This window comes from Musca autumnalis, unplaced genomic scaffold, assembly GCF_047663935.1.
Source record: "Musca autumnalis isolate F117 unplaced genomic scaffold, ASM4766393v1 scaffold_2, whole genome shotgun sequence".
Lineage (NCBI taxonomy): Eukaryota > Metazoa > Arthropoda > Insecta > Diptera > Muscidae > Musca > Musca autumnalis.
Genome location: NW_027411755.1, coordinates 258490049 through 258506361, shown reverse-complemented (window position 1 = coordinate 258506361; position 16313 = coordinate 258490049). Strand labels below are relative to the sequence as shown.

Sequence of the window (16313 nt, the reverse complement as noted above, 5' to 3'; positions counted from 1 at the left end):
GACAATAAACTGTGGCGGCGGCCATTTATCTGATATCATATTCTCGACTTGATGTAAAAAACTTAAAAGACCAAATAAAAATAATCCACAAGAAAAATCAAAGTTTTTCATTTTTTTTAAATTACAGCCAAAAACTTCGGAAGATTACTTTTGCGCCACCTTGTACTTTCATAAAATAAAGGATACTTGTTGTTCCTCTTTACTTCAATATGTTTCGTGGTGGAGGGTGTAAAATGTTCGACCCCACTGAATTTAACGGCGTTCTCATTTGTTTTTTTTTAATTAGCTTTAATTTCACATTTCTTAATCCCAGTAGTCGTGGCAACTTCTCCACCAAAAAATTTGGTTATGAACCCATCGTTTTTTTTTATGTGATTATCATATTTTAAGTCTTTTAAATGTTTAAGCTAAATATTCTGGGTAGGTGTATGTTGGCAGTAATATAGCATGAATAGTGGAACTGATATTAGATCAGTAGTTCCATGCGCTAAGTGGAAGTCTTCATACTTTAACATTTGGTTATATTTAAATCTCAACATTATTATAATATGTTGATTCCAATATTATAACGGGTATGCAGAGATATCTGGAAATCGAAAGGGGCGTTTATGGGGAAATTTATGTGAAAAAAATTACATACATATTTACATATTTATGTGAATATGTCAAATGTTTACATTGCACTGATCACATTCATCTCAGGAGACCTTGTGTTGGCATGCTGTATCCGAAGGTTGTAACCACTGTTTTTGTTATTGCTACTATTTTGTAAATATTTATTTTGGCTAAATAAAATTCAACAACCTACAACAACAACGCACTGTTTGTAAAAGAAATACAAAACTAAATAAACAAATAAATAACAACAACAATTTTATGGCACTTGAATTTTTTGCACAGAAAGGCAAAAATTTGCTATTGGCGGGCCGGGCCGGGCATCAAAAATCCAACTATCGTCAGACATTGCGGAATAAACAAACAACAACCACATACGATACATGACTGGACATAAAAACTGCAATGTTATCACCGCTAATGAGTCCGCGCATACATCCATACAAATATTACATTACGCAGCGTCTTTTTGGAGGATTTAATATTGCTTTTTATGATTACATTGATGCAAAACAATACCCTCGTATTCATCAATACCCTAGCATTATTCAAGTTTAAAATTTTATTGTGTTTTATTGTTTTCGTTCCTCCTTTTTGCAAAATCTATATAAAGATTGCTATAAATAAACTAATTAATTGTCTTCAAAATTCTATATGCATGGGGTTTATTAGTTCTCGAGAATACGCAGCATTTATTGGTTTGACGTATGTATGTATACATAAATAATTAACTCCCCTTACTTATTCAACAACTATATTTTTTTCGAAACGAAATAATAATATTGAATTCATAAACCAGGTTTTTTTAAATTGTTTGCTTGTTTGTGAAGTTTCTTTCTGCATAAAAACCTGTCAGGATAGGAAAAAGAAGTTTTCAATTCATTTTCATAACTTAAAAGCACATACTCGTATGTACGTACATAGATCATTAAATTATGTTGGGCATTAACATACTGGGAGTAGGTCAACACTTAGAAACATTGAAATAACAGTTGGAATTAGGAATCTAATTGAGTATGTTTGAACGAAACTGACAGTCATCGAGGTCAAATCTCAAAGTGTAGCTGAATAAGTACCCAGCAAAATCTTCGATGCCAAGGATGCTATTGAATCATGGGTGCAAGTGATCTGGCATGTCATCTTTTTAGCATTTTCACTCATGAATTTTATATGAGCGTGACCACCATAAGATGACATTCATTTTCGGATCTTAAGATGACATTCATTGTCGGATCCTAAGCATGTCATTTTGTCCAATGCTTTGACATGTCATTTTCACCTACCCTTTGGAATGACATTGTCATGTCTTGTTTGGAAAATGGAAAATTCTGTATTGAAATATGATTTTCATGACAAACCAAAATCTTTATTACTTCAAACTAATTCATGAAATAACTAGAACTAATTTATCAGCATAAAGTTTACACCCAAAATTTCAATTTTATCACCGCAACAGAGTTTACTTCGTCTACTCTCACCCACTGATTTTGTTTCATCTTACAAAAGCTTTTCTATTATCTTCTCATCACCAGTTCAGATTTCGACATGGACTCCAACAGCACTCCTTTAAGAATTTCTAGTTCATGAACCTACATTTATGGCCTGTTCCCGTACTTTATAAAATGGTAAAAGTCGTAAAAGTTGTAAAAGGCCTAAACGATTTTCATATAAATTTTGTGTACGGGAACGCAAAATGTGTAAAAGTGGTACAAATTGTAAAAACTTTTTAGTTCTGGAACAGAGCTTTAATTTGTAATTTTATAACAAAATTTTTGGAAATGTATACTCTTTTGTTTTGATGTCGCTACATGTAGGGATGTACAAATTGACTTGTTTTTTTTTTGTAGTGATCTGTACAAATGATTCAAATGCTGATGAAAAGATCGGATCTTTCACGACTTCCTTTGCATGGGTTTAAATGCTAATGAAAAGATCGGATCTTTCACGACTTGCTTTGAACCAAGGCAAAATATGCCATGAAATCAAGTCATCGCATAGAACCCCTTCCTTCAAATTTTGCTGGGTACTTTCCTAATCTCTAAATAATAATTTACATATTTAGCTAAACACATGTTTTTATTTTCCAGAAAATTGTCCTAATAGTACGATGACTGTTAGTTTTGAATTATAGTGCGTACTCCCCTTTAGACAATTTGAAGTCGTCCGCCTGTCTGACTGGTGGGCACGATAAACTTTGTTTTAGCTCGACGATAGGCCATATGGGACCTCTCCTTCGATCATCTCTCTTATAAAAGTTCAAAATGTTTCTCTGATATGGTGCACACGGTAACTCTCAAAGCCATTAGCCGATTTGGTCCGAATTTCCCAATTTTAGCATCTTAATATTTCTTTCTTCAGGTTGGAATATGGACTATATCGGTCCACTCCTCCCACACAAAATTAGTGTGGACATGTCTCGGTCGTTCTCAAGTTTTTGCAACAAGTTTTCCTTGTGACCCCAATTATGACAAATACAATTTTTCGGGGCCAATGCCATACTTGCTGAGCCATAAAAAACATGCCGACACCAAATAAAGTTACTGATGAACATACACGAACACGAACACAAACACATAATTGTAGAGGTGACGGCCCCTAGTGGAAGATTCCTCCGAGTCAATCCGGTGCATAGAACCGGCCGCCGTGGGATTGACTGGTTCAGGACAAGTAAATTGTGGGCAACGGTTAAATCATTCTCGAATCCTGAAAAGAAGGATGACAGAAAAGCAGTTACTTTCAACGGCGTGGCAGTAACTGACCCAAAGAGGTGCGCGTGTTATTTTAACCTGCAGTTCATAGAGCACCCCGAGAGTGATAGGGCGAAGAGAAGTGTGCTACGCCGTATAAGAAAAGCTCTTCCAGCCGCGGAGGTACCCCCACTATTTACGATGAGCGATGTTGCAGGTGCCATCCGAAATGCGAAATCATCCAAAGCGTTGGGCCCACACCGAATATCGATGGTAATGCTTAAGCAACTGGATGAACCTGGAGTTGACAAGTTAACAAGTGTCCTCAACCTATCGTTAGCCACCCATATCATGCCAGATGGTGCACTGATTCCGACCACTAACTACCCCAAATACTGGGTGTAACGTTCGATAGCATGTTTAAGTCGTCCGCGCATGCCACAGATATTTGCGATAAGATCAAGTCGCTGGCCGGCAGCAATAGGCCAGTCTGCGGTAAGCTATGCGGCGCCAGCGTGGTCTGCAAAGGTTAGCACTACGCAGTGGAAGAGGATTCGAACCTGCCAGAATGCTGCCCTGAGGACTGCAACAGGGTGCCTCCTCATGACACCAGTGGACCATCTTCATGAGGAGACGAAGATTTTACCGGTGCGTCAACACAATAAAATGTTGTCGATGCAGTACCTGCTTGGGTGTTATCGCAGTGAGCATCCCTGTCACGATTTAATGGACAGGCTTCCTCCACCCAGGCACGTCAGGAGAGATCTTCATGATCTCGAGAGAGAGGTCCAAAGGTATAAAAGAGAACCTCTAGACCAACGAGCTTATCAGGCAGGCTTGGATAGCATTCACACTGACATGGTTGCACAGGCAGTACAGAGATACAGTGTGAATGCCGTACTTGGCGACCACCCCCCATCACAGCAGAAGAACGCCAGCTGCCAAGACAAACACGAGTCGTTTTAGCCCAGCCGCCTCAATTCGTATTTGGCTCGAAATGACGCCACGATACCCAATACCATTGGGAAGCCATTGCTTTCTCAGACATGTTCCCCAAAATGTTCCAATATTTAGGATTTACTCCTTAATGCAACACCGTGTGCCTTAACCAAATTTAAATGGAAGGTACTTACACCTCGAAAGTTTTTGCTGATTCTGAAACTACAATGCTCATAGATGAGAAATATAAAGAAACAAAAAAAATCACCGGAGGGACTTTAAAATAAATCGCGATTTAAATTCACATTTTTAGGGGTTCTTTAGGTTTTCACGATTTTGCTTGGAAACCGCGAGTCCTATGTAAATGGGCTTAAAGAAAATGTTATAGCTGTGAAAATTCTCCACAAGATTGACTTTTATGATACTTTCGTAGTTTTCACCGTTTTTGAGTTATAGAAGTTCAAATTGAGACAATGCACTGACTGCAATTTCACAAATAAAACTTTTATATCTTGAAAATGGTACAATACAGGAAAAAATGAATCACCCAGTCTTGTAGAGGATTTTCACAGCTTCAACATTTTCTTTAGTCCCATTGTGAATTTTGATCGCGATTTATTTAAAAATCCTTCCGGCGATTTTTTCTGTTTTCTTTATTTTTCTTATCTATGAACATTGCTGCATCAGAATCCGCGAAATCTTCCCATATGTAAGCGGTTTTCATCAAAAGTTAGTTAAGGGGCACTGAACATGATATTGTGTTATAAGGAGGCGATACAGTCAGTGCTTTGTCTCAATTTGAACTTCTATATCACAAAAACGGTAAAACCTACAAAAATATCATAAAGAACAATCTTGTAGCGAATTTTCACAGCTACAACATTTTCTGTAGGCCCTTTTATATAGGACTCGCGGTTTCCAAGCAAAATCGTGAAAACCTAAAGAACTCCTAAAAATGTGAACTTAAATCGCGATTTATTTGAAAATCCCTCCGGCGATTTTTTTTTGTTTCTTGATATTTCTCATCTATGAGCATTGTAGTTTCAGAATCTGCAAAAACTTCCCAGGTGTAAGCACCTTCCATTTAAATTTAGTTAAGGCATACCGTGACAACCATATCAAATACTAAATACTAATACTAAATACCAAATTTCAGTCATTCAGTGACTAAAACTTTTAAAACTTTTAATTTGTATACCCCAACTAAGACTAAATTCCCAATTTCAGCAATTTCGGTGGTATATTGAGGCCACAAACTTCAAAATACCGAAAACCGGGAGATACCGTTCTATGGGAGCTATATGAAGACGTGGACCTATACCCACAAATATCAGGTGGGAACGTTCATGCCCGCAACGAATACTAAATAACAAATTTCAGCTATTTCCGTGGGGATTTGAGGCCACAACCTTCAAAATACCGAAAATCGGGAGGTTTTGTCCTATGGAGCTAGATCAACAAGTAAGGCCTATATTACCAAATATCTGAGGAAAAGTATTGTAGCCCCATATACGCCTGAATAACAAATTTCAGTCACAAATTTCTGAGGGAAAGTTTTGTAGCCTCTAAGAAAACTAAATACGAAATTTCAACCACTGTGGCAAGACAATGTGGCTCAAACCTACAAAGTACCGAAAATTAGGAGATACGGTTCTATTGAGGCTGCTATATCAAAACGTGGACCTATACCGGCGCATATCAGGTGGAATGTTTAATACGCCAAACGAAGACTAATTACCAAATTTCAGCTATTTCCCTAGGAAAAATATCGAAAATCAAAAAATTTCTTGAAAGTTTGGTAGCCCCAAAGAAGACTAAATATAACAATTTCAGCCATTGAAACCTTTAAAACGCCGAAAAGCGGAAGGAACCGTTCTATGGGGGCTATAGGGCAGGGCGGGGTTATGGACCGATATAGTTCATATTCCAGCCTGATACATGACTTGATGAAATAATCCGATGTGCAAAGTCGGCACCAATCATAAACTCCCTGCGAGAATTATCTTGCGGATTTGCCATTTTGGTTGGTGCCATCAGGGTTTCTTGGAGCTTTTAGGGCAAAATCTTATGAAGTGTGGACTTGCGCAAGAAAACAATTGTACCGTAGTAAAGGGAGACGCAAGGACAATCTACTGGAAAAAAAAAACAAGTTAAAAAGGATCAGTGGGCTTTGCCGACAGAGATGTACCCTCAGCCTGTGTGATTTTAAAAACTTTATATTTATGGGGGTTTCAAAATTTTGGACTCATGAACCGACACAAATATGGATTTCGATAGAAGCTCAAACGTTTTGCGGGGAAGGTACCTAAAGGAAGGGACCGACATAGTACGTTTTGGAAGTGGGTCTTATTTTGAGTCCATTTTGGAAGTGGGTCTTTTTTTGGGTGTTATTCCCCTTGATAGATATCGCAACCACCTGTCGTTTTAGTTTGTCACCATATAATTCAGAAGTTTTGGACAATTATATCAGGAAGCATAATATCGCTGTAAACAGGACCACTAGGTACGATATCTATTTTCAGGGGATCCTCGAACAGACTCTCAACCGGGTTGCTCTGTTTATGAGATATCGCTCGTACAATTTTAGCGAATATTTTCGAATTTTTGTGGGGGATGTATCGAAAGGAGTTGACCTACAAGCACCACCTTCGAATTTCATCTAATATTCGAAGAAATATTACGATATGCAAAGTGTAGACCAACTCAGTATTTGGCTCGAGAGTTGTGCTCTCCAGCTACTACATATGGTGCCATAGAAGGTTCTTACAGCTTTCGGGCTGTTTTCTCACGAAGTATGGACTTGCCCCTGAACAAACTTTTACCGTCGTAATTGAGGCAGCGAATGAAAGTTGCTTCAACAAAAATCAAAGTGATACCAGAACAGGTGTGCACAAATATAGTCCATATTCCAACTTGATATATATTTAGTAGATATAATATATGAGAGTTATCATGCGCACAATATTTCCGAACATTTTTGAACTCATGTGGGGGAGGTACCTGAAGGAGTGGACTGATATGGCTTATATTAGAACTTTAACAAAGTTTGGACAATATATTACGAAGGCCAAATTTTGGACCGAATAGGCGGATCCGTTCGAGAGCTGTCTTGCGCTCCAACCACTACACACGGTGTCATAGGGGTTTTTTTTGCAGCTTTCGGGCTATTTTCTTAGGAAGTATGGACTTGTCCCTGATGAAACTTAAGCTGTCGCTACAACAAAAATCAAAGCGATTCGAGAGCAGGACCTAAACTGAACTTTTGCGAAATTTTGTGTGGGAGGTACCCGAAGTAGTGGACCGATTGGGGCCATATTGGAACCTTATCTAAGTCTAGCAGAAATTTCACGATGTGTTAAGCATGGTCCAAATCGCTTACTCCCTTCAAGAGTTATTGTGCGCACAAAATGTCCGAACATTTCCGAAGTTTTGTGGGGAGGTACCGGAAGGAGTGGACCGATATAACCCATCTTCGAAGTTAAACTAAGTTTATCGTGCGCACCAGCCAGACAGACAGGCGGATAGACGGACGGACATGGGTAAATCAACTCCAAATTGTCTGAAACGGATTTCGTCCAAACATACTTGGGGCCTAAAATCATTATTTCGATGAGGCACATTTTGCCCGTGTATATACGAGTACCCTCGAGCAAATTGTCTGAAACGAATTTCGTCTAAACATACTCGGGGTCTAAAACCGTTCTTTCGATGAGGCACAGCTTTGGTCGTATCAAATTGTATGTATATACCCTTTCTAGCCTAAAGGCTGAGGGTATAAACATAGGGGATATAGATTACTTTACGACTTTTGCTACAAGTTATTCGTTATTGATTTAAAGTTCTGTTGGTCTTTTGTGAAATCATTTGAATACATCTAATACAATCAAAAATATTTCAAAATATTAAACTTGGGAAAGCTTTCGTCTTTTGAAATTAATACTAATAATAAGCTTTTGCAATTATGACAATAGTACCATATCTTTGCCCTTCCAACTAATTTTGGGATGTAATAATACGCATGCCTTAAAAATCATCCACCGGCAAAATTCTTATGTTCTTCAATCACACAACAGACTGGCCTTCTATTACCATACACATGTGAAAGTTCTCAGCAGTAGTTCCTAAAAATATTGATACGTATCGAAACAATTGAATAAAAACACAAAACCTTAACACTCTTATTTTTGTTAAAGTTTTTTTCTTGAAACATTTTAAACTATTCCAAAATCCACAGGCAAATTTTCATAATACAATTTAATTGCCTGCTTTTTGCATATTATGAATATTTATTGTCCGATATCGAAAGTCTTTGTTACAGCAATTTAATTAGGAGAATTTTAATGCACATTTTATTTTCACTTTTCATACTCTTTCTTCTCACCTGCCCATTTTCCGTATTTATCCACCAGTGTTGTTGGTAGCTGAGGTTGAAAATATGGCTGCAGCAGAGATTTGATTATCGATACCACGGAAACAAAATTATCGTAAATAAATACGGCAAGAGCCCATATTCCGACAAAATAAACGAAACCGGATAGTAGGGATAACATGTCGAACGCGAATAACATAGTGAACTATTTGTGGACGGATTGTAATTTCTTTATCGGAAGTTGCCACTGTTTTTAGTACTACTTTTAGTAAATATTACAACAACAACAAAACATTAACATGGGTTATCTTCACTAAACTGATAATGAAACGCCCGCTGTCGGTCAATCAGTTTGCTCTGTTTGTTATCAGCAAAGCGAATAAACTATGTTTGTTGTTTGACTTTTGCACACAAAAATTTAGATTAAATGCAATATTGTTTTTTTATTTATTTTTAGTTTTTCAATTTTCCACCATCAACCATTACTTCCTTATCATTAACATTGTACACTTTCCGTTGTACATCAATAATGTTAAATGATTTTAATTATTTATTTTTTTTTTCGTTCAGTTACATTTGAACAACCATCATTACACAAGCGTGTTGTTATCACGAGCCTCTTGAATTTAGCACTAAATTTCCATCAATTGTTTATTTGGTTTCCATGCTTCACCATCCGGCAATTGGACACAATCAAACAACCTATGCGAGGTTCGCTTGCTGCATAAGCTGTTGCTGTTTGATGGCAAATGAGTTCGAATGAAGCTTGGTTTCGTTATCAACACTTAAGCCATGGTTTATGTTTCATAGCAGGCAAACGATGCCACCAATTACAATGGGTTGTTGACTGAGTCTTCAGACTTCTTTAAGCATGTGTTTGATACGAACATGTATTACAGTGAATTGGCAATGACAACAATCCATCTTCTGTCTCGAAATTAATTAATTTGTTTGTTGCAATAATAAAAAACTACATATATTCAAAATCCCGTTATTTAATTAAATCCCATACCTGAAGATTGGTAAATTAGAATTTCTATAAACTGAATGTATAACCTCTTAATTGAATTCATTATCATATTCCGAAAGGTCTGGATGAAACGTTCATGCGAAAAATGTGACCAAAACTTAAAAATACTAAAAACCGAGTTAAACTTTATATGGGAACATAAAACGACAAAAACCCTAGTTGGGTTTTGTTGTGTCAGATCCAGCTGGGATTTTATGGTTCCATCTAAACAGGGTTAAATATTGACTTTTTAAAGCAATTCTGGGCTATATCTCTCAAACCTATGCGAATCTTCATCTGACCTCTGAAGCAAATTTGTAGATAAGGGGAAGAATAAAATATTTGAAGAAATAATTAACTCGAAAAACTATCCAGCAAACCAAATTTCGGATGTCCGACACATCAGAACAATTTCGGAAGCAAAATCGTTCAGATTTCGTTTCGATTTCTATACGATTTTTCGTAGGGGAATTCATTCAGATTCAGGAGAGAATGTCGGAAGTAAATTTGCCTTCGAATATACCAATGTTTTTCTTCCGATTTCGGTACGAATTCTGAGCGAAAGGTCGGAAACCAATGCCCTTCGCACAACAACTATCTTTTGCAGGTATCTAACAACAAGGGGTTAATTTCATTTTAGTTCGTTGTCATTTTAGTGGTTGGTTATAAAATTCGCAAATACAATTTTTAAATATTATAAATATAAATTCAACATTTTATAATTCACATAAACTCAACATATTTGTACACAATGTTTACTTTGTTCTACTATAACTACGAAATAATAACAACAGTGGAAATATCATTACAACGTTTGAAATTACAATCTTCCAATAAGAAAAAAAAAACATAACAAAGAAAAATTGGTCAATAAAAAGGCGTCAGGGAACATTTTTCCTTTGATCTTCCTACGACATTACTCCGAAATCGTTCAGAAATCTTTACGAAGATTCGGAAGGTATATCCGATTTTCATACGACATTATTCCGAAATCGTTCAGAAATCTGTACCAAGATTCGGAAGAAAAAATTCCCATTACGAATTTCCCAAGGATTTTCTTCCGATATCGTTCGAAACCGGAACGACATCAATACGATTTCGCTCCGACATTTCGTTCCAAAATTATGTCAACCACTTCATACAACTTTCGTTAAGATATCGCTACAATTGCGGTTCCGACATCGGACGTAGCGTCCGAATTTTGTTCCGATTTAGTTACGATGTCGGTACGATTGGTTAGCTGGGTATATTCATTGCCTCAAATTTTATAAAATACCGAAAATTTCCATAATTTTTATACATTGTATACATTTCGCACCATATCTCCAAAAGCGTTAATTTTTTCTGAAAATTTTCTTTTGGAAAAATATTCGCTGGAATGTAATCCGCAACTCTCCAGAACATTCCAGTGGTTTAAAGTGTCTCTATTACGTTGTTTTCAGTACATTTTTTAACGACAATTTAATTGGTTGGTTGGTTGGTTTACGTGGTGGCTATAATCTTCATAGCCTCAATTAGTATATTAAAATATACCGTTTTGAAAACCACACCACTCGGGTAGAGATTGTTATTCCGTTATGTGTTGGTAAATTATATCCAGCCTGATAAATTGAGAAACCTCAGAAGGTCCCCCAGACCTAGTTCGGTTGTCTCAGAAAGATCGTGTAGGAACGGTCGTCCAAGAGTTTTAAATATTCTTTGCAATTGTGCAGGGCAGGAACAGAGGAGGTGTTCAACCGTTTCATCCTCTTCTTCGTTTCCGCAGCTGCGACAGTAGTCATTGTGTGGAATATGTAAGCGCTTTGCATGGTTACCAATGGCCCAATGACCGGTTAGCACCGCAATTAGTCTTGCCAGGTTCCGTCGATTTTGGCTAATCAGGAACTTTGTACGTTTGATGTTGTAGTGTGGCCATGTAGATTTTGATATTTTGCAGGTTTCAGTCTTGTCCCATCTGATCTCTGCTTGTGAAAGATAGTATTTGAAGATATCCCCTTTAACTACTCCCATTGGTGTTGCGACTGACGCCCTTGGAAGTTCGTTAGAGGCAGATCCCGCTCTAGCTAGTTCGTCTGCTTTTTCGTTTCCAACAAGACCCTTATGACCTGGGATCCAAGTAAGAACTACTCTGGTCAGAAGCCCTAGCTTAGCAAGTTCTTCTTTACATTCCTTCACCAGCTTTGATGAGACAATGTTTGACTTCAATGCTAGGAGCGCCGCTTGGCTGTCGACAAAAATTCCTATTGAGTTGGGTGAGGGGTGCTGTAGAAGTATATTACAAGCTTCCTTTATAGCCAGTATCTCCGCCTGAAAAACACTGCAAACTTCAGGTAGCTTTGTGGATTTAGATATGTTTGCTTCTTCCGAGTAGACACCAGAGTCGACTCCACAATTCATCTTAGAGCCGTCCGTGTATACACTGATGTCGTACCCCGTTAGTGGAGTTATATTTTTCCATTCTTTCCTGCTTGGAAATTTAACTTTAAAAGGCTGATCAAAAGTTATTGCAGGTGTGCAGTAATCAGCATTAGTTGCTATTTTTCTTGGTAGTTTGAGAAGCACACAGGCATGTCCGTAAGCTCTTTCTCTCCACGTTCCTAGAGCACGTAGCCTTGCAGCACTGCAGGCCGCAGTTGCTTTGATGTGTAGATCTATTGGCAGTATATGCATCATTGTATTGAGGGCTTCAGCCGGACAAGTTCTCATTGCCCCTGTCACCCCGATGCATGCCGATCTTTGTATGCTGTATAGTTTTCTCTGAATTGTTTTCTTTCCCACTGTTGGCCACCAAACTAGTGCTCCATATGTGAGTATTGGTCTTATTATGCTGGTGTACATCCATAACACCATTTTGGGTTTGAGACCCCAGCGGCTCCCAAACATTTTGCGACATGTGTAGTATGCAACGGTTGCTTTATGAGCACGATGTTCCATGTTACGTTTCCATGACAGTTTTGAATCTAGGATAACGCCTAGGTATTTGGCGTGATCTGATAGTGGTATTTCTTGACCTCGTAGTCGAGGAAGATTGGTGATTGCATATTTGGTTTTTGTAGTAAATAGCACCATCTCAGTCTTCCCTGGATTCACCCCCAGACCACTACTTGTGGCCCATGTATCCAGTGATTTCAGGGCTCCGCTCATGATGTCACTCAGCACGGACGGAAATAAACCAGAGACGAGCATTACCACATCGTCCGCATAAGCAACCACCTTAATCCACATATGGTCAAGTTTGCTTAGGATTTCATTAATCACAAGGAGCCAAAGCAGTGGCGAGATCACCCCTCCCTGTGGGGTTCCTCGATTTACGTGCTTCGACAGCATGCTATTTCCCAGTGTGGCATTAATGACTCTACTCTGCAGCATGGTGGTAATCCAACCACTGATGAATGGTTCCACGCCGAAGTTATATAGAGCATGTTCTATTGCTGAGGTGCTAACGTTGTTGAAAGCGCCTTCTATATCCAAGAAAGCAGCTAAGGTGTATTGTTTGTGCTCCAAGGACATCTCAATAGTCCTAACGACTTCATGTAGGGCTGTGTCTGTCGAGCGTCCTTTAAGGTAAGCGCGTTGACTTGAAGATATGTTATTTGAGTTCTCCATCTTTTCTCGATTATACACGTCGATGAGCCTTTCGAGTGTTTTAAGCAGAAATGATGAGAGACTTATGGGTCTAAAGTCTTTAGCATTTTCGTGACTACGTTTTCCAGCTTTGGGTATGAAAACAACCTTTACCTGTCTCCAACTCGTAGCGACGTAGTTTAGGGATAGACATCTACTGTAGATGTGTATTAACCAAGGGTTAATTATGCTCTCCGCGCTTTGAAGCATTTTTGGTATAATACCATCTGGCCCCGGAGATTTGTAGGGAGAGAAGCTATTAATAGCCCATGTGACTTTACTCGGACTTATTATCTTTTCGGCTTCAATGTTGTCTTTATTTATAGCTGTATTGGGTTGCTCTTCGAATGCTCTTCAGAATGTTCTGAAGGATTGCTTAGAACTTTATTTGGAAGATTTTTGTAAAAGGATACTTGGTTCAACTCCCATTAGTTTACCTGATACTGACCAGAATATCAATTTCAAAATTTTCTATATTTTATCGATTTTGATGCCATAGATGGAGTGGTCTTTTTGGTTTTTATGTGGTCTCCTCAAAGGACAAGTTCTACTAGTTTAGGGCTACAATATTGCCAAAGACAGACAAGGAAAAATTCCTAATCGTAAAATCCGAACTCTATCTGACAGGACAAAACCCTACTAGGGTTTTTGTAGTCTCTAGTATACATTTACACAGAAAAAAATATTTCAAGAATGTACAAAATAAAAGAATTAATAAAAGTAGCTAAATTTGTCTCTGGTTTGCTTTTTTTTGCTTTACGAAAAGCGTTCATGAAATACAGAAATTTGAACCTTGGCAAGACTTTATGAACACTATTTCTGAAATGCAGTAATTATTTTTTCTGTGTAGTGTAAAGCGTTTAGCTGTATCTCAGTTAGGTTGTTGATACAGCACAACACAACACGTTTGTTGATACAGTGCCAATGTGATGATGAGACAATGAGACTATTCAATAGAAAAAGAGAACAAATTTTAGAGAATTTACCGGGACAAGTGAGGAAATATGAGAGCAAATAATGGGAATGTAGGGAAAAATAGTAAAGTTATTTTGCATCTCATGAAATGGTTTTAGAATGGATATAAGAAACTGCACATGTATCTTATGTGAGGTATCTGTACAGTATGAAAAACTACATCACGAACGAAAATATCTAAAAATTCTTGACATATTTTTTTCTGTGTAGAAGTTGTTTGCATTTCCAGTGTTGCATAGTGATATATATTCAAAGGCAAATAACACTTGATTTTAGGTAAACAAAAATATATGCAAATATTTGAGCAATGTGCATTCGCAATGAGCGTAATGTGCACACAAAATTAATTTGGGCAAATATGGGAAAGCAAATTCTGATCAAAAATTTGCATAATGCGACCTTCCTTTGAGACTCTTTACTGTTACCCAGAGCTTGTGTGAGTTAGCTTCATCCATTTTTCTCTGGGATTTTCATTGGGCAGAGCGAGAATTCTTGGCTTATCTAAAGGTGAGCGTTGTTTTGTGAGTCGCGCAGCAACTGATTGGGATTCTAACGTGGAATTCCGCTGGAATAAAGCGTTTGGTCGCTCGTTGGATGGTGGTTAAATGATTCTATCAGGCATGTCACAAAAACTAAACTTACACTCTACCAGACTCTGATACTACCCGCACTTATGTATGGAACTGAAGCATGGGTACTTGCGAAAGCAGATGAGACAGAACTTGGTGTGTGTTGAGAGAAAAATTCTTAAAAAAGATTTTTTGACCAATATGCGTTGGCGGTGAATACCGACGTCGTATGAACCACGGCTGTACACACAGAAAAAAATGGCCTCCCTAACATATGTCCCAAACATATTTTGCAGCAAACATATATTTGTTTGCAAGCAGTCTCAAACATAACATATGTTGGGTCCTGCAAACAAATATACAGTTAGGCAACAAATGTATTGCAAAAACCAAAATTGTAGAAACTTTCATATTAATTGTTCGTTTATGGCAACCAATTATGTAAAAACTGTACGGTTTTTTGTGCAAATCTCTTGCTATAGGTCCTTACAACAATATTCCGTCAAAATATGCAAAGGTTATTTGCGATTTATAACATATACGGTCAAAAATAAGAATTAACTACTACTTGGGGGTGACAATAAAAGTATTGCAACGGGAAAATCAGTACTATTAAACTATAACATTTTTGCAAATTATTATGTATTTTTATGACTATGACTTTTGTATTGAATGTAATAAAGTTTAGTGATAAAAATGCGGTCATAGAGGGTTTTCAGACAGTTAAAAAACGCATGGGACCATATTATACAATAAACAATGACGAATCGGCCACAGGCAAGTATGCAAAGAATGAATATTTGACTTAATATGTATTGTAGGATAATGGAACAATGCAACACAGTCCGATTTTGGCTTTGAGAACATCGAAATACCTCTGGAAACTATATTGAAAAAATGGACACCAGTGTAGTATTTTGAATCGACCTACAACAGAGCTGTATTTCCTCCCTCAATAGTATTGTAATGACTTTATTTTTACTATCCTCTGCTATCATAATACATCCCAAAAAGTGCGACAAATCCAATAAAACCCATCAAATATGGAAATTAAGCCCCTCTGGAATTTACCGAATACCGAATTTTTGGGTACTATATTCTTTACCAAGGAAAAAAGTATGCAAAACGGGTTCACGGACATAATAATGACTGGGAAGACATCCCCACTGGCGTTATTAGGAAATATTTAATAGTCATTATTCTGAAAGTCAGTAAAAGGGATTCAGAAAGCTCAAACAAGTTCAATTGCCACCATCCCAAAGGCCAGATCATGACATATTAATCTTATTTGTTTAAGTTGCTGATGTAATATAACAACACTAAACTGAATCCCTTATAAATTTTTTGGGTCCAGTTTAAGAAAAAAAAAACTCGAGAAAGGTCCTCCAACGAAAGATCAATATTTAATAAAAATTGCGGAACCAGTACCCTTAGAGTGTAACACATCGAACCTTAATTTTTGGTTTAAGTAAGCTCATTAACGCTTCAATGAATGCTTAAAGTGAATAGACAACTCAATAAGGAAC

General features: G+C 37.5%; 1 protein-coding gene across 1 annotated transcript in view; it reads right to left on the bottom strand.

The window, feature by feature from the left end:
- LOC141393427 (hydroxysteroid dehydrogenase-like protein 1) overlaps positions 1–9305 on the bottom strand; it is a 29488-nt gene extending 20183 nt beyond the window's left edge. Inside the window, exon 1 of the mRNA XM_073966421.1 lies at positions 8623–9305. Coding sequence (XP_073822522.1) covers positions 8623–8809 — 187 coding nt within the window. The 5' untranslated portion in view covers positions 8810–9305. The remainder of the gene's footprint in view (positions 1–8622) is intronic.
- Between the last annotated feature and the right edge of the window lie 7008 nt (positions 9306–16313).